This window comes from Bos indicus, chromosome 6, assembly GCF_029378745.1.
Source record: "Bos indicus isolate NIAB-ARS_2022 breed Sahiwal x Tharparkar chromosome 6, NIAB-ARS_B.indTharparkar_mat_pri_1.0, whole genome shotgun sequence".
Classification (NCBI taxonomy): Eukaryota; Metazoa; Chordata; class Mammalia; order Artiodactyla; family Bovidae; genus Bos; species Bos indicus.
The window spans coordinates 91267861-91287508 of record NC_091765.1 but is presented as its reverse complement, the minus strand read 5'-3'; the positions used below and the strand labels follow the sequence as shown (position 1 = coordinate 91287508).

The 19648-nt window shown below is 37.8% G+C and overlaps 1 protein-coding gene across 2 annotated transcripts in view; it reads right to left on the bottom strand.

Moving 5' to 3' along the window:
* The window catches only part of USO1 (USO1 vesicle transport factor), an 81248-nt gene that overhangs the window by 19368 nt on the left and 42232 nt on the right, over window positions 1–19648 (bottom strand). For both annotated transcript variants that reach the window (XM_019962935.2, XM_019962936.2), the window contains exons 8-12: window positions 16183–16303; window positions 9895–10073; window positions 3042–3182; window positions 666–754; window positions 133–287 (exon numbers count right to left, since the gene is read on the bottom strand). In XM_019962935.2, coding sequence (XP_019818494.2) covers window positions 133–287; window positions 666–754; window positions 3042–3182; window positions 9895–10073; window positions 16183–16303 — 685 coding nt within the window. The remainder of the gene's footprint in view (window positions 1–132; window positions 288–665; window positions 755–3041; window positions 3183–9894; window positions 10074–16182; window positions 16304–19648) is intronic.

Here is a 19648-nt window from a genome sequence, read left to right as displayed (position 1 = left end):
TTGAGAGGACATGTTATATTTTAAACATTACATTACATACTAATATTATACATTTTAAATATCTACTGCACATTTATTTTTTACTATTAAAAGATAATTATTTATTTTAAAAGTTAGAATTAAATTATTTACCATCAATAGTGGAAGGCAGAAGTGTTGACACAATTTCTCCTTGTCCTTTCTGATTTTTATATAAGAAACACTGGAAACAGTAGAGAACAGCACAGCGTAATACAAATGGCTGCCTTTCATTAACCATGGACATAAGAAGTACTACGATGGCTGGTCTGTTGCATTTAAAAAGAAAAGAACAAAAAGAAATGTTGCAGTCTACGTACATAAATCAATAGCTAGTCATTTTTGTTGACTGAAAAGCCACAGCCAGAATACCAGCAAGTTAACTATTTTCATCTCCATTTCACAGAAAAGATATCTGCAGCTGAGAGAAATGAAGTGATCTGCTTGCTAAGGCACACAGCTAGGAAGTGATACCCGAGTACAAATACACAGGTTCTGAAGACTGGAAACTCTTAAAATACCAACATATTTATCTTGTCAGATAATTTCTTATTTCAAAACACAGGACTGAACTCCTTAAAAGAATAAGACGTGCAGACAAGATATACTAATTCGTCTGCGGGATCTCAGCATTTCTCTTTTCCTACCTTGGTGGGTTTGAAGGTGCATTTACAGAAGCAAAGTAGTCTTGGTTTACTTGGCAGCCTCGAATAACTTCTGATACAGTATTAATGGTCTGTAATGAACATGAGTGGAGAAGAAAATTTAGAGAAAGTGAGTTGAAGGAAAAACCCTGTTTTTAAAAGAAGAAAATGTTACATTCTTTTGCTTTTTGCTTTTAAACAACAAAACTTAGATAACAAAAATGTCAGTTATAGCGTTATAATCTTGTAACACTTTTGTGAGATTATATTTTAAAACACTAAGCGCCTCCAACTAAAAATAAACTTGACCACATGCATTTAAAATCTCAAAAAAAAACTAAAATTAATAATATCCTCTAAGAGACAGACTATTTCTACAAAGCAAGAAAAAGGATGCTTAAAAATAAAATCAGAGAACATATTTAAAATGCAACAAATTACAAATTCAATTTAAGGATGAGGCTGAAAAAAACCTCCAAGTAAAAAGAATAAAAAGACACTGGGTCCAGAAAGTCTAATAATCTATTAATAGAGTTCAAGACACAGAAAACAGGAAATTGTCAAAGAACACATAAAACTTCCTCAGAACTGAAGTACTTATGTCTCTAGTTTGAAAGGGCCCAATAAGTACTAAAATTTAGTGGGGTTGAGAGGTAGAGTCTGTAATACAGCACCTCATCAGTAAATTTCAGAAACAAACCAGAAAGAAAGATTCTAGAGAAAGAAAGTGGGTTATACAAAAAGACTCAAAATGGCTTCAGACTTCTTAGTAGCAACACTGGAATAATGTTCTGAAAGTTGAGTGTTAATGATTTCCAATTCTGAATTCCATACCTAACCAAATACTAGATTAATTCTGAAGGTGGAGGAATGACATGAAAAAGCTAAAACCAAATTATCTTGCCATTCACCCCCTTTCAAGAAGTTAAGTAAAATAAGATAATGAACCAAGGGGTGGTAGAAAATGACACAGAATCTAGATAACCAAGGGATCCCCTGGGGGCTCAAACGGTAAAGAATCCACCTGCAATGAGGGAGACCTGGGTTTGATCTCTGGATTGGGAAGATCCCCTGGAGGAGGGCACGGCAACCCATTGCCAGTATTCATGCCTGGAGATTCCCGATGGACAGAGGAGCCTGGTGGGCTACAGTCCATGGAGTTGCAGAGTCGGACTTGACTGAGCGACTAAGCATGGCAAAAGGATCATTGCTGCTGCTGCTGCTAAGTCGCTTCAGTCGTGTCCGACTCTGTGCGACCTCATAGATGTCAGCCCACCAGGCTCTGCCGTCCCTGGGATTCTCCAGGCAAGAACACTGGAGTGGGTTGCCATTTCCTTCTCCAATAAAAGGATCATTAGACAGAGTGAATCAAAGTCCCAGGATAGGGACTTTCCTGGTGGTCCAGGAGCTAAGACTTAATGTTCCTAACGTAGGGGGCCCAGGTTGAATCCCTAGTCAGAGAATTAGATTCCACATGCTACACACAATGAAGATGCAAATAAATAAATAAAAGGTAAGTTCCAGGATAAGAGCTGTGTGACAGAAGAAGGGAATAAGCAGCCCATATGGGAGCAAGAGGATAGGGAACTTCCAGAAGGCCTGAAGTGGGGAACATACTGTTAAGCACATGACAGTGTTAATATGCATTGATAGAAAATCAGTAAAATGAAAAAGAATATTATTATAACTCAGGAAAGAAAAAAGATTATTAAAAAAAAAGTATGGGGCTCTGTTTGGCTTAGCAAGAAACAATACTGGAATAGTGACAAAACTATAAATTATGATTATCAATTTAAAAATACATTACTGGGGTGACAGGAGGAAGCAAAGTGGGACGGTTATATAGGGGGAAGTGAGGCTTAGATAGGAAGGAGGGAGTCCAAAGATAGTTTTTCTTATAAAACTTTCACTACTATCTGTATTTTTAACGTTTAAAAATTAACATGTGTTAATTTGAGGAAAGAAATTTAAATAAACCTTTTTTTCCTTCAAACTAACTTCTTTTTCTTAATAGGTAGGAAAAAGAAAATGCGATATGTCAAGGAAAAAGAATTTATTATTCTATGAATAAGACTCATGTCTGACTTGACTAAGTCATACTGTTCTCAAAATTAAAAATATAAATTATTACTGTGCACTCCTGTTGAATACAATAAAATTAACAAGAAATGTTCTAAGCGTTAACATTATTTACGTGCTATTAAACTTGCGGAATGAATACACCTTTTGGAATTGCTGCTAATTATACTTTATAGCGTCAGTAAGGAATTTAATAGACAAGAATGGTTAACAATTGCTGCTTTTCATTCAGCTGATATCTGATTCTTCCTAGGCTTCCTGATTTCAGCTTCCACAGAGTACTGCCATCACGTGGTTTACCTCAGTCAGGATATCAGCAGGAACTCCAGTGGCCATTAGAATAGTACAAAGCTGCTGCAGTAGGCCACACTGGAACATAGCTTTTTGGCAGCTACTGGTAGCACCAGGAGGGTTGTTGGGAGATACTAGTACACGAACAAGCTGCAAAAGAAAGAGAACACAAAATCTGTCTTTTAGAGATTTGAAAAGTCTTGAGACGAATTTGATCTATATGAATAGAAAACCTGTGTAATGGATTCCCCAAACTGCTCAGCCAGATCTACAGCATGCAATGCTTTGACAGCATTTTACACACACTTCTTTCAAAATTGGTGTGAAAGTGTTAAGTCACTTAGTCATGTCCGACTCTTTGCCACCCCACGAACTGCAGCCTATCAGGCTCCTATATCCATGAAATTCTCCAGGCAAGAATACTACAGTGGGTTGCTATTCCCTCCTCCAGGGAATCTTCCTGATCCAGGGATCAAACCTAGGTCCCCACACTGCAGACAGATTCTTTACTGTCTGAGCCATCTCCTCTCAAACCCTGTCACTGCTTAATCAACTAAGTTTTTGTACTACCCCGTGCTGTCATTTCCTCAAGGGGATCTTCCCAACTCGGGGACTGAACCCACACCTCCTGCATCTCTTGCACTGGCAAGCGGATTCTTTACCACTGCGTCACCTGGGAAGCCCCATCAAAGTCCTAGATGGCATCTTTTCCCAAGAGAAAGCTGTTTTATCTGCACTGGAAATCTGTTGCTTTGTGTAGCCACCTTCATTAACTTGCTGCAGCTTCTACATCAGCACTTGTTTCACCTGTGTTAATACTTCTATGTTATGAAGAAGACGACTTCTTCCCTTAAACCTCATGAACCAACTTCTGCTAGATTCAAACTTCTCTTCTGCAGCTTCCTTACCTTTCTCAACCTTCATGGGATTGAAGAAAGTTAGGGCTTTGTTCTACAGTAGCCTCTGGCTTAAGGGAATGTTATCACTGGTGTGATCATCTATCCAGGCCACTAAAGCTTTCTTCACATTAGCAGTAAGGCTGCTTCAGTTTCTCATCACTCATGTATTCACTTATTCTTTCCTTCAATAACTCTTCCTCTGGATTTACAATTTGGCTAACTGGTACAACAGGCCTAGGTTTCAGCCTATCTTCATTTTCAATATGCCTTCCTTACTCAGCTTATTCATTTCAAGCTTTTGATTCAGAGTGAGAGACATCCGACTCTTCCTTTCACTTGAACAGTTAGAGGCCACTTACAGGCCACTGTAAGGTTATTAACTGGTCTAATTTCAACACTTACATCACAGCAGTTAGGGAGACCCGAGGAGAGGGAGACAGGGAATGGTCAGTTAGAGGAGCCGTCAAACACACACATTTATCAATCACGTTGTCCATTTTACAAGGGCGTGATTCGTGGTGCCACAGAACAATTACAAAGACCACTGATCACAGATCACCATAACAAATAATAATGAAAAGGTCTGAAATACTGTGAGAATTACCAAAATGTGACACAGAGACATGAAGTGAGCAAGTGCTGGTGAACAAAAGCTGACAGACTTCGCTTGGCATAGGGTTGCCATAAACCTTCAATTTGTAAAAAGTGAAATTATCTACAAAGCACAATAAACTGAGGTATACCTGTATTTAAAGCAAACAACAAATTATGTGTTGTCTTTCCCATAAATATTTCTATATGCCTCCGATAAAAAGATTTTAAAAATATAATCATCATGCCATTATTATACCTAACAAAATCAACAATAATTCCTTATGTAAGTGTTAGTCGCTCAGTCGTGCCTGACTCTTTGCAACCTCATGGACTGCAGCCCACTAGGCTCCTCTGTCCATGAGATTTTCCAGGCAAGGATACTGGAGTGGGTTGCCATTTCCTTCTCTAGGGGATCTTCCCAACCCAGGGATCAAACCCGGGGGGAAACCTAATAATTCCTTAATGTCATCTAATAGCAGTTGGGTATCTGGTTCCAAACAGGAAAAGGAGTACGTCAAGGCTGTATATTGTCACCCTGCTTATTTAACTTCTATGCAGAGTACATCATGAGAAACGCTGGACTGGAAGAAACACAAGCTGGAATCAAGATTGCCAGGAGAAATATCAATAACCTCAGATATGCAGATGACACCACCCTTATGGCAGAAAGTGAAGAGGAACTCAAAAGCCTCTTGATGAAAGTGAAAGTGGAGAGTGAAGAAGTTGGCTTAAAGCTCAACATTCAGAAAACGAAGATCATGGCATCCGGTCCCACCACTTCATGGGAAACAGATGCGGAAACAGTGGAAACAGTGTCAGACTTTATTTTTTGGGGCTCCAAAATCACTGCAGATGGTGACTGCAGCCATGAAATTAAAAGACGCTTACTCCTTGGAAGGAAAGTTATGACCTGCCGGGAGCTGGCGAGAGGCACTCCACTCATGACAAAGGTCATGAGGAAGGAGGCTCGGCATACGCAAAGGTGGGATCGAGCCTCAGGAGTCCCCCTGGATATTCTCGAGCATCTACCCCCAAAAACCAGAGTCTGCCAACTTTATTGCTTTGTGCTCTCACCTCTGACTTTACTGGGGGCTGTCCCCCACCACCATCTCGCTCTCTCTGACAAAGAGTTAACTTACAGCTCCAATTAATAAAGTTCCTGGGCATTAGGAGTGTTTAAATCTAAACCCCTCAGATAGCTCTCTAACTCGCCTGACAAGTTTACCCAGACTCCTACAGCTATGCATACGATTGTTTACAGTCTCTCAGTCTTGAGAGGCACGGGAAGCTTAAGATATTCAAATAGTTTAGAGCCTCTCAGAGAGTTAGAATAAAACTGTCAGAATAAAACTAGTAAAAGATTTCATTGATGAGCCAATGCTTGCTGCCAAGTTTCCACATCCCCTGTATTGTATCCTTGAATGTGTATTAATTAATATTGTTGGTATGTAGAAAAAATAAGTAGTGGCCTTGGTGTTAGCAACTTTACCCTTAAGGTAATAAATTCTTTCCTTTGTTGTAAACCCACTGTACCTCTGCCCTATAGGAATGCAACTTTATCTAACACCTTCGGACGATGGCGCCAAACCTTAAAATAATTACTCTTAGAGAAAATAAGTCAAAATAAGGTTGACAAACCTTTGTCAAGAGTCATAAATGTTAACAGGCCTTCTGGCCAGAAGGTGATGTAAATCACCTAAACCATTTGTATACGATAAATTTGCAGGAAAGAAATCCTGGTTTTTGATAAGGATCAAAGACTGCTGACTTTGCATGATTTCACATCCCCTATTATCCTCTATATGTAACTTAGGGTATAAAAGCCCCAGTTGAAAATAAAGCTACGGGCCTTGCTCACCAAAGCTTGGTCTCTCCATGTCATTCTTTCTTTTCACATTCCGGCTGAGTCTCCATCTGGAGCATGGAGGTCCTCTGCGATCATTTATTTGCCTGGGCTTCTGAGACCCACTCAAGAAGGTGTCTAAGGTGGGGCACCTTCCACTATTTGAGAGGGCGCCTGTGGCCTCCATGGTCAGAGCTAACCTGGTGTCACAGGCTATATTGATTTTCCACGTAAACCAAGCTACTCAGCCTCTTTTCTCCACTGAATTTTCCTACTGAGCTATCCTCATTCTATTACTCTTTATATCTTCGATGAATATTTAAATAAGTTGCCGACGCCATCTCCCCTTCGAATACCCTGGATCAGCCGAGGCTGGACCCCGGCAATGACCAACCTAGATAGCATATTCAAAAGCAGAGACATTACTTTGCCAACAAAGGTCCGTCTAGTCAAGGCTATGGTTTTTCCAGTGGTCATGTATGGATGTGAGAGTTGGACTGTGAAGAAGGCTGAGCACCGAAGAATTGATGCTTTTGAACTGTGGTGTTGGAGAAGACTCTTGAGAGTCCCTTGGACTGCAAGGAGATCCAGCCAGTCCATTCTGAAGGAGATCAGCCCTGGGATTTCTCTGGAAGAAATGATGCTAAAGCTGAAACTCCCGTACTTTGGCCACCTCATGCGAAGAGTTGACTCACTGGAAAAGACTCTGATGCTGGGAGGGATTGCGGGCAAGAGAAGGGGATGACAGAGGATGAGATGGCTGGATGGCATCACTGACTCGATGGATGTGAGTCTGAGTGAACTCCGGGAGTTGGTGATGGACAGGGAGGCCTGGCGTGCTGTGATTCATGGGGTCGCAAAGAGTCGGACACGACTGAGCGACTGATCTGATCTGATCTGATCTTAACTGATGCTATAAATAATCACATTTCTAGATAACAAAGAAGTAGGAGGGATGGCTGAAGAAAGAGGTAATACTTATAACAATAAGAAAATAAGTGAAGAACTAATAGTTATATTCAAATATATTATAAATATGCAAAATATCACAAAAAATTGATTTATATTTTCCCAGAGAGAAAAACCAGGGGAAGTTTGTAGATGTTATATCCAGGCAGATTTTGACTCATTATATAGATTACGCTTTTTACAATTAGAACTATCCAACAACAAAAAGGAGTCTCTCATTAGGTAATGAGTTTTCTGAGCGTCAATGGCAGTATCGGTCCAAAAAATGGAATAGAAGGGATTCCTACAGGTAGAAATAGTCATGAAATTATCATTCCAGGAAAAAATTTAAATGTTTCACAACTAAAAAAATTTCAAAAAGATGCTTTCTTCACATTTAATTTAGAAATTTAAATGAATGATCCTCAAGTGGATCAATTTCAATTTTTAGTGGCTTAGAAGTCTATCATAATTATAACTGGGATGATGAATAATTCCAGTTAGGACATATATATCCAAAAAGGATTATTTATCACCATTTACAATGCATTTTCATTTGTTATATAACCAAGAACTTGAAATATAAGCAACCCTAAATATAAGCAATAAAGCTATCAAGAAAGCCTTCTAATAGTTTGAAAAGCAGAAGATAACCTGTGGCCTGTGAAGCTATGAAATACATCAACTACTTCATCTTTGAATGGAGAATACACTACAGTGAATTAAACTCAGTTTCTTTATTTTGAAGTTTATGTTCTTCAATAACTACTATCTAGTTTATTCACTTTCTAGAAGAATACTTAAAGAACTAACTTACTTCTATATATAACTGCTGCTGCTGCTAAGTCACTTCAGTCGTGTCAGACTCTGTGCGACCCCATAGATGGCAGCCCACCAGGTTCCGATGTCCCTGGGATTCTCCAGGAAAGAATACTGGAGTGGGTTGCCATTTCCTTCTCCAAGGTGTGAAAGTGAAAAGTGAAAGTGAAGTCGCTCAGTTGTGCTGGACTCTCAGCGATCCCATGGACTGCAGCCTACCAGGCTCCTCCGTCCATGGGATTTTCCAGGCAAGAGTACTGGAGTGGGCTGCCATTGCCTTCTCCATATATAACTAGAATACTATTTTTCTGTTTATATGCAACATTCTATTCTAAATTTTTTTTGGTAAAATAGTGCTTTACTTATTATCAAGTGACTTTCTTGTTAACAATTACTTTTTGCAAAAGTTAATTCTTTAGGTAGTACCCAAAGCTATAAAATATGAGTAAGCTCCTCAAGCAGTTTAGATTCTCACTCTGGAAGGAAATATATATGTAACTGGTACATCATGAGAACACTTCATTTTCTCTAATCACATTTTGAAAATCATTTTTCTAGAGGAATTTCCTTTGTTAAGAAGGCAGTGTTGAGCAAAGATATCAACTTTACCACTGGGACACTATTTCTGAAACATTAAAAACTAATAGCCTTGAAATGTGTGATACTGACATGTAAAAATAGAAACAATGAAATTGGGAATATCAACAGATTCTGCCCATGTTCTCCTGTAAAATAATTCCCTAACAGTTTTTAAGGCATATTCTAAATAGGCTAACTATAGTTTATTATCCAAACTGGGACACTTCTGAAGTGAAAGAGGACACGATTAGTAATTACAAAGTGAATACTGACCTGGTAAACTGGGGCATGTGGTCACCCTGATTATCAGTCAACCCTACGTGGGAAACTCCCAGAGAAGGCAACAATATGCAGATTCTAATTATCAGTCTGATTAACCACCTAGTTTTGAGGAACACGACTTTACGAACACAGGGACACTCAAAGACCCACAAGAATCACTAGAGAGTAAGTTAGGAAACTGGTATAAACTTAAGGGTCTGGACAAGAGGGATCAATAAAGGGATAAACAAGTAAAATACTTTAAAAATGTCATAATTTTCTGATACAGAATTCATTTGGGATCCTACTGTCTTCAGTTTTATTATCCATCACCACCAAGCTTTCACCACAGAGCTTAAATGAAATTACATGTGACTTGTTAACTTAATTTGTATTAAACATAAAACTCAAGACTATTAATCTTTGAGGGTAGGGACATCATCATCCACTTCCAAGCATCCAGTGTCTGACTCTCAGTGAATGTTTACTGAATGAATTTCTATGCTGAACTTAATATTCTGAATACTAAAATTTATGATATTAGAACCTTAAATGAAGAAAGTAGATTTAAAAAATTCAACTTAACAAGCTAACTTATTATCTTCTAGTGCAAAACCTATCAATAAACTATATGTTTGGATGTGCTTTAAAATAACCCAAAAAGGCAAGAGAGGGGAATAAAAGATGAAACAGTATTGTCAGATGTTAACAGTTATTGAAACAAAGCGTATGTGTGGGAAGTAGGGAATCTTTATCTCTGAATATAACTGCAAATCTCCATATCAGAACGTTCTTACTTTTTTTTTAAAGCCCACCTGAAACCAATTCAACATCCTGGATTGACCAAAGGCAAGCCATTTTTTTTTCTTTGAAAGGATTGTTGTCAAAATTACCAAATTTATGTCTGAGGACAGTGTACCTGTAACATTAGGTGCAGATTAGTCACTTTCTGTGCAGACCAGCCAGAATTTTCATCTCCAACTTCAAACCAAGGTTTCATACGCTGAATATATGAGCCTTCTTTAAAAAAATTTTGATTGGAGTTGTTGTTTTTTAACAAGTTTTGGAGCAGAATCAGACAATCTTCTACGACTATACCTGGAGAAAGAATGTAAAACACAGGAATGTGAAGGCTGATAGAACCTGAAGGAAAATTCAATCCCCAAACATTTTAAAAACAAAAATCTCCGTGCACAGCATCTCCTCAGCATGCACGGCAGTGAGCCTGCTCTTCCTCAGGTCCCCCAGGGATCTCTTGACTTCTCTTTTTGACTAGCCACTCATCTCAGTAACTCACAGTTTCTTCACATTCAGCTTACACATCATTTCTTCAAGAATGATTAGTGAGATCCAATGACTAGGTTAGGATCACCAGCTATATGCTCTCACAGTAGCCTGCTCCTTTTATTATTATGTAGCATCTGTCTTCTCCACTAGATTATAATTCATGAAGACAGGAATTTGTGAATATCCTACTTACCTCTGTATCCTCAGCAGATATAGAGATAAGACATCAGACATATACAAGGTAAAGTGAAAGTGAAAGTTGCTCAGTTGGGTCTGACTCTTTGCAACCCCATGAACTACACAGTCCATGGAATTCTCCAGGCCAGAATACTGGAGTAGGTAGCCTTTCCCTTCTCCAGGGGATCTTCCCAACCCAGGGATCGAACCCAGGTCTCCCACATTGCAGGTGGATTTTTCACCAGCTGAGCCACAAGGGAAGCCCCGTATACAAGGTATGCATGTATGCATGTGAAGTCGCTCAGTCGTGTCCAACTCTTAGCGACCCCATGGACTGTAACCTATACCAGGCTCCTCTGTCCATGGGATTTTCCAGGCAATAGTATTGGAGTGGATTGCCATTTCCTTCTCCAGGGGATCTTCCCGACCCAGGGATCGAACCCAGGTCTCCCACATTGTAGACAGACGCTTTACCATCTGAGCCACCAGGGAAGTCTTCCAATATTTAGCCCTACTAAATATTTGTTAAATGAATCAATCATTATAATCTCTAAGAGATTGTTGTCTCAATGCCTCTTCCTTGAAACTTCCTCTTCTCTTGGTTTCTAAAACACTAATGACTCCCTCCCTGGTTTTCCTTACAGATGTCTGGTCACTCCTCAGGCTTCCTAGGCAAAGAGCTCTGTTTCCTCTGCAAAGCCTATGAAGAAAGCTCATAGTGAGTAGGTTCCTCTGTGTATATACCCACACTTTTGTGCCTACTACTTGAGATGTATGATTGTAAGAATTAATTGCTTTTTAAAAATTAAGACTATTTTTTCAGAGCACCTTCAGGTTTAAAGAAAATCTGAGAAACAAATATAGGGAACTCCCACATCTCTCTCCTTGCCAGTGTCCACTGCTCTTACTATTTAGCATTAGCGTGAGGTACATGTGTCAGACTGAAGAATGAATACTGATACATTATTAACTCATGGTCATAGTTTACATTACGCCGCATTCTTTGTAAGTTCTATAGGTTTCAACATATGTATTAATTTTATGTACCCACCATTACAGTTACATAGAATAGATTCACTGCTCTAAAAATCCTATGATCCACCTATGCATTCCTCTTTCTTTGCTTCAAGACTCACTCATGATAAAAACTCTTAGCAAAAATCAGAGTTAAAGGTGAAACATCAACATTCTCATTAAAGTCAGCAATTATTTCTAATACTGTATTAAAGATTCCAATGGGGTTCCCTAGTGGCTCAGATGGTAAAGAATCTGCCTGCAATGCAGGAGACCTGGGTTTGATCCCTGGGTCAGGAAGATCCTCTGGAGAATGAAACAGCAACCCACTCCAGTATTCTTGCCTAGAGAATCCCAAGAACAGAGGAACCTGGCAGGCTACAGTCAATGGGGTCTCAAGAGTTGGACACCACTTAGCGACTAAACCACCACCAAAGATCCTAGTCTGTGTGATGAGACAAAGAGGACAAGAAAACTGGTATAAGAAATGAAAGAAAGAAAAAAGGATTACACTATTTGTAGAAGATACCATATCTACACATAAAGTCCAATGAGAACTAATGATTTAATAAGATAACTGGATACAAAATCAATATATAAAAAATCAAATAGTAACCATTTGAAAATGTAATTAAAAAGAAAGATTTCATTCATATGTAACAAAAAGTATAAGATGCCTGGGAATGAATCTAATAAAAAAAGGTATACAACTCTTGTGTTTAAAATTATAAACATTACTGAAAGAGATAAAAAGAAGACTTGAATAGATTAAAAGATATACCTGGATTCATGGAGAGAAAAAGTCAATGATGATTCTCTTTAATCTTTAGACTCTGTATATTTTCAATAAATATCCCAACTGGGATTTTCAGATAACTTGACTAGCTATTAAGTTTCACTTAAATGAAGAATAAAGAAAACAGACACTAAGACAAATTATGAAGAGGGCCAAGATAGGAAATTCTTTCAATATTCTAATAGGAGATTATTATGAAGCCTTAGTAATTAAGAAAGTATGGTTTTAGTGTAGAACTAGACAAACACTAATGGAATAGAACACACAACTCAGAAACAGACCTTCACATATATGAAATTTGATCACAAATCTTATACCATCATTCAAAAGAAAATCCCTATTAATTAAATGCAAAAGACAAATTTTTAAAGCCTTTAGTACAAGAAAGTGATGGAACCTCTCTTTATGACAATGAGATAGAGATAGATTTCTTAAATAAAACCCAAAAGCATAAACTATAAAAAAAATCTAACACGTGATTATATTAAAATTTTAAACTTTAACAGAAACACTATAAACCGACTAAGAGAAGATAACTACAACATATATAATCAACAAATGATTAGTGTCCAGAATATACAAGAGCTTCCAAGTAATCAACTGGAAATGGAAAAATGAACTTACATAAAAATGGGCAAGTAGGTAATTCAAAGGGTTCAAGGATACACAAAAATAGACAGTGACTATACTGCAGATGGTGATTGCAGCCATGAAATTAAAAGATGCTTACTCCTTGGAAGGAAAGTTATGACCAACCTAGATAGCATATTCAAAAGCAGAGACATTACTTTGCCAACAAAGGTCCATCTAGTCAAGGCTATGGTTTTTCCAGTAGTCATGTATGGATTTGAGAGTTGGACTGTGAAGAAAGCTGAGCGCTGAGGAATTGATGCTTTTGAACTGTGGTGTTGGAGAAGACTCTTGAGAGTCCCTTGGACTGCAAGGAGATTCAACCAGTCCATCCTAAAGGAGATCAGTCCTGGGTGTTCATTGGAAGGACTGATGCTAAAGCTGTAACTAATACTTTGGCCACTTCATGCGAAGAGTTGACTCACTGGAAAAGACTGATGCTGGGAGGGATTGGGGGCAGGAGGAGAAGGGGACGACAGAGGATGAGATGGCTGGATGGCATCACTGACTCGATGGACATGAGTTTGAGTAAACTCCGGGAGTTGGCGATGGATAGGGAGGCCTCGCGTGCTGAGGTTCATGGGTTTGCAAAGAGTCAGACAGGACTGAGCGACTGAACTGAACTGATACTCAGATCATGGCAATCAGTTCCATCACTTCATGGCGTATAGATGGGGAGAAAGTGGAAACAGTGATGGACTTTATTTTCTTGGGCTCCCAAATCACTGCAGATGGTGACTGCAGCCACGAAATTAAGACGCTTGCTCCTTGGAAGAAAAGCTCTGACAAACCTAGACAGCATATTAAAAAGCAGAGACATCACTTCCCTGACAAAGCATATAGTCAAAGCTATGGTTTTTCCAGTAATCATGTACGGATTTGAGAGTTGGACCATAAAAAAGGCTACGTGCCAAAGAATTGATGCTTTCAAACTGTGGTGCTGGAAAAGATTCTTGGAAGTCCCATGGACTAAAAGGTGATCAAACTAGTCAATTCTAAAGGAAATCAATCCTGAATATTCATTTTAAGAACTAAAGCTAAAGCTAAAGCTCCAATACTTTGGCCACCTGATGTAAAGAGCTGACTCATAGGAAAAGACCCTGATGCTGGGAAAAACTGAGGGCAGGAGAAGGGGTGACAGAGGATGAGATGGTTGGATGCAGCAACTCAACAAACACAAGTTTGAGGAAACTCTGGGGGACAGTGAAAGACAGGAAGCCTGGCATGCTGCAGTCCATGGGGTCGCAGAGTCAGACATGACAGTGACTGAACAACAACATACCCATGAAAATATGCTTAATCTTATTATTAATTTAAGTAATGAAATAAAATCTCAGTAAGATAACTCTCTCTCTTTGCATGTGTGCTCAGTCCGTGTCTGACTCTTTGCAACCCTGTGGACTATAGACCGCCACGGTCTTCTATCTGTTGGAGAGAATATGGAGTGGGTTGCCACTTCCTTCTCCAGGGAATGTTCCTTACCCAGAGATTGAACCTGTGTCTCCTGCATTAAAGGTGGATTCTTTACTCGCTGAACCATTGGGGAACCCCTAAGTAACTCATCCAATCTTTTCTGATTATCTATTGTTTCATCTATATTCTAATGACCCAAATCTTTATCACCAGCGTGGCCCTGCCCTCCAGATTAGTAAGCCTACTCTCAACCATACTATGATACTTACTAACTTCAGTTCAGTGAATGCAAATATACTCATTTTTCTCCTCTGACTCTGGTGCTAGGTTTTTTCGATCAATTTCTCACTAAAAGTATCTAAAAATGCTGAACTAAAAAAAAAGTCTAAGAGCAATGAAGTGACTATACAGCAGGCTAAAAGTGACAAGAAAATGGGTATCTACACAGCTAGCTAAGTATAAAAGTACCTTTTGGCTGGTGGTACATTTCTCAATTTTGATAAATCTAAACTTTTCATTTTGACAGCCTCATGGGACAGAAGGAAAATAAATCAAAGCCAAGGGTATTCACAAGGTAGGCAAGGAATCTAACAGAAAACTCTTCACCTAATAAACCAGAACCTCAAAAGGACATATCCCCAGGGGGCAAACAGTGAAAAGTTAACCAGTACTCACAGATTTGGAGAAGGCAATGGCACCCACTCCAGTACTCTTGCCTGGAAAATCCCATGGATGGAGGAACCTGGTAGGCTGCAGTCCATGGGGTCGCTAAGAGTCCGACACGACTGAGCGACTTCACTTTCAATTTTCACTTTCATGCATTGGAGAAGGAAATGGCAACCCACTCCAGTGTTCTTGCCTGGAGAATCCCAGGGACGGGAGAGCCTGGTGGGCTGCCGTCCCTGGGGTCGCACAGAGTCGGACACGACTGAAGCGACTTAGCAGCAGCAGCACTCATAGATTGGCCTGGGTTTGCATTGCCTGAATGGTCCAGGAAATGTCAAGCCTTCAATCTGGAATAAGGTGATCCCAGATAAACTATAACCCCAGGGCTTGCCAAAGACAAACACATTTTCTTTGCAAGAAATTACCTTCATCTTAGGATTCAAATTCCTGTAACTAATTCTAAGTATGACACAAAACACAGTAAAAGAAAACCATGTACACAAAAAACATTGTACCATGTGTAAAACCCAGTAGAGCAAAGTACCACCAAGACTTAAAATACTAGGATTATCAGAGACCATAAAATAATTGTTTCTTACATTTAAAGAAATGAAAAGATAAATTGAAAATATATACAGAAAAAAGGAAGTTGTAAAAAATTACCTAGCAAATTTGCCAAAGTACCAGATAGAACTTACAGAAAAGAAAAATTAAAACTCAACGATACATGCAAAAGCTGATCAAATACAGGTGAAGAGAGAATTGGTGAAATAGGAAATAATCAGAAGAAATAATCCAGAAGAAAATCTGGAAAGATAAAAAGACAGAAAACACAGATGAGAAAGTATGATGATAAGGGGAGAATCTAGTCAGATAACAGAGAACTGACTCTGAGTTTAGGAAGATTTCAAAAAACGTGACAAAGCAGTATTGGAAGAGATATAGCTGAGATTTCCAGAAATGAGGAAAGACACCAACAGATTCTGAAAGTCTAAGAAATATTAAGCAGGATAAGTAAAAAGAAATCCATACTCAACAAACCACAGAGGAAGAAAGAAAGACTGTAAAGCCTCCATCCTCCCTCAGGAAAGCCTCTTTCAACATCTAACAAAACAACAAAAAAAGGCATACGCCCTCCTTTCTGCCTTCAGTTGCATTCCTCAGAAGTTAACAATTCAATGAGAACAAAAGGAACCTTCTCAAATCAATCTCTTCATACTATACCTCCATCACTGTTTCCCTCCTCTGTAATAATGTCCAGTAGTCTCTCAAAAGCATTTTCAAAAGCAACAATTTTCTGGATTGCTCCATTGCTTCTTGTTAGTGCCTGCAGTAGTAAGACGCCCTTATGGAGAAGAAAGATAATGTTGAGTGGAATATAACTTTTTAAAGACATTTAAAGATTACTTTAAAAATCACGGAAATTTAGAAGTGGCAGGAATTTTACAAGTCCAACTCCTTTGCTTTACAGATAGGGCAAAAAAGGATACAGAAGGTGAGTAATTTGCCTCCCTAAACTATACAGATTTCAAAAGACAGACCACCCTGACTAGAATCCATGTTTAGCAATTCCTAATTCAGTTCTTTTTTTCACTATTCAATACAAATATACAACAATTCTTGCTCATTCATCAATCATTACATAGCTTTCACTGTGGTCTAAGAGAGCTGAACATGATTGTATCTATCTCAGTAATGCCTCTGTATGTACTTCACAATAGTAACAGTAAGAAATTGTGAAATCAATAATATAAGTCAATAAACACCACCACATTCTAGCAGGGAAAGTTCAACTATTCTTGTAGTTATTCAGCCCGCAAATTCTCCAGATTTAATTCTAAAAGTTGACAGGTGGGAAAAAAAAAAGGAAGGATGAGAATTCATGTCTCATGAATAGCATGTCTAGTACAGAACAATTCTCTGTAGTCTTTGATTATGATTTTTAGTTTTACTTAGTTCCTATTGAGCCAGATTTAGTTTATATATCTGCAACTACTTATCATTCAAGAAAAACTCACTGTTAACCATTTCTGCTTATTTCACTATCAAACAAGAATTTTACGAGCTCACAGGGAGTCTAACAATATTCTAATGGTCAAAGAGATAGAAAATATTTAATGAAAAAAGCAGATATTACTTAAAAGAAGAGGAATAGCAACTAGGTAATTCAAAAGTGCCTAAGAGGCCAATTAGCTGTCGGCTGTCCATACTGGGCAGGTCAGTATTCACACAAGACAAAAAACGCCCACAGCCTTATTGCACTTGTCCTACTCATCTTTCTGACTGTCCACTCTCAACATTAATATGAGAAAGCGAAAGTGGTTACGTCAAATTCTCCTACTTAATGAGCTTAACTGCTAACAAAGGAGGAAGAAATACAATGGAAGAACACTAAGGCTATGAATTAGATACAGCGGGTTTTTTAAAGTTCTGGTTAACTGCTTGTGCAACTTGAAGCAAATTACTTAAATTCTGTGTGTAATTTATATAATGTAAGTCTCAGTACACCCATGTGTAAAACGAGGATGGTATCTTTGTCAGAGGGTTTTTATGAGGACTAAAGGAAATAAAACAGCCCCCACAGAACCCAAGGTTTCAATGCATTTCAGTTTCTTCTACCTATTATGAGAGGTATTCCTCTATTCAGACATATCCACTAAAATGTTATTGAAAATAAAGTATACACTCATTGGTCATTGAAATAAGTGGGCACCAATTCCTGACTTTAAAAATTGGCAATTAAAGGGATTTATCGATTTATCCTTCCTTTCACATATGAATTGTAATTCAGGGTAATAAAATAAACTGTTCCATGAAGTAAACTTCCTCTTTGAGGAAGATTACCACTGAATAAATGTAAAAGAATGACAAGTTCTAGAAACCATCATTTTGAAACTCTGAACAAAATTACTGATTCCGGCAATGTTCATTCATGAATGATAGGCTATAATGGACAAAAGGATCTATGAAGGGATCTGAATGTCATCACCTGAATCAAATCCACTGATCATACAAATGAGACAGCCAGGTATTTCATTTCCTCATGTGTTGCAAACTGCTTCACCCAGGGAAAAGCAAAGAGGTGAACCAAAACCTACCTAATCAAGGCCTTTAGAAAAGTAAGACATCAACAGTCAAATGTAATGAGAGAACCTTGTCTGGATCCTGATTTGGAAACCAACTATGAAAGACATTTATGAGACAAGTGGGAAACTTGAGTACAGAATAGTTATCTTATTTAAACTGAGGGCTAAGACACACTTGTTATCTCATTAAATGCAATAATTGCATTGTAGTTATATAAGGATACACATTACATGTATACTGAAGTATGCAGTAGTGAAATTATACAGAAATAGTGAAATCAGATAGGTTGATTCCTTTTAAATATTCCAGTTAAAAATAAAGGAGAAGACATAAATTAAAAAAAATACAGGAGAATGGTGAGGGGAGGAGTAGATGAAACAAGTATAATAAAATCTTGAAAATTAAGGGGTTTAGGAGATGGGTTTGTCTGTGTTTTCTCTACTTTTGTGTGTGCTTACATTTCTCATAATAATAAACTAAAGAATGCAATTACAGACTATCACTTAGATGTGAGCTGGTACCTAGAGTTTTCTCAACCTTTCTCACTAATTTTTAAGCACTAACTTGAATAAATATGATATTTCAGTGCACCTATGAAAAATGACTAACTAATTCTCTAAATCCAGATCAAAATCAATTTTTCAAATATGGAACAAACTGAGACTAAAAATCTTTACCAATAGGCTCCCTGAGCGATTTAGTCATGTTGATAACTATCACTGTATGCAATGAGAAACATTAAAAAGAAAGAAAAGAAGGAAATCAAAGTTTTAAACAGAAGGATGAGGAAAGAAAACAATACAAAAGAGCGAGGGGAAGCAGTATACTATTCTAGGCAGTCACAGAGTGCCACTAGTGACCGCCAGCGTGCTGGTTAGTTTCTTCTGATCGCTATACGCTGTAATATGCTGTTTATTACATAATGCTCAATAATAAGTATGCAAAAATTCAAATGAATTTGTTAAACCAAAGGAAAGACGGCTGTAAAACTCCAAAATCTAATAAACATTATAGCAAAAATATAACTTAATCCCTAATTGTAAAATTAATGAAAACCAACATAAATAGAGAATCATTTTATCCGTCTCAAAAACAGGAAAAAAGGTTAGGAGTAGGAAAAAAGAAAAACACTAGATAGTTAAAAGAAGTGCTATATTTAAAAACCAAGATAATGCAGTTATATACACACACAAATTGTATCTGAAAATGAAAATAAATGATAATAATACTAATAACAATACAGGAAGAGAGAATTTCTTTATTAATTAGTTTGTATGTATGTACGTAATAATTCTTTATTAATTGGTATGTATCTTATTTGAACTAAGGGCCAAGAGAGGAGTAGAACAACAAATTCGGGTTTAAGACACATAGTAGTATTTTAGTCAAGAAAAGACACTCAAAATTCCTAATAGGTACACAATTCTTAAAACAATATTAAGGAATAAAAAAATGTCCTCAGAAATCAATACATTCTAGAGCAATTTTCCTCCAATTAAAAAATAAATTAAAAAAAAATTAAAAAGCCCTTATGAATTTCATTACTATATTATTTCTTCACTTATAATACTGCATTCACATACATACTACAAAGTTTTAAATA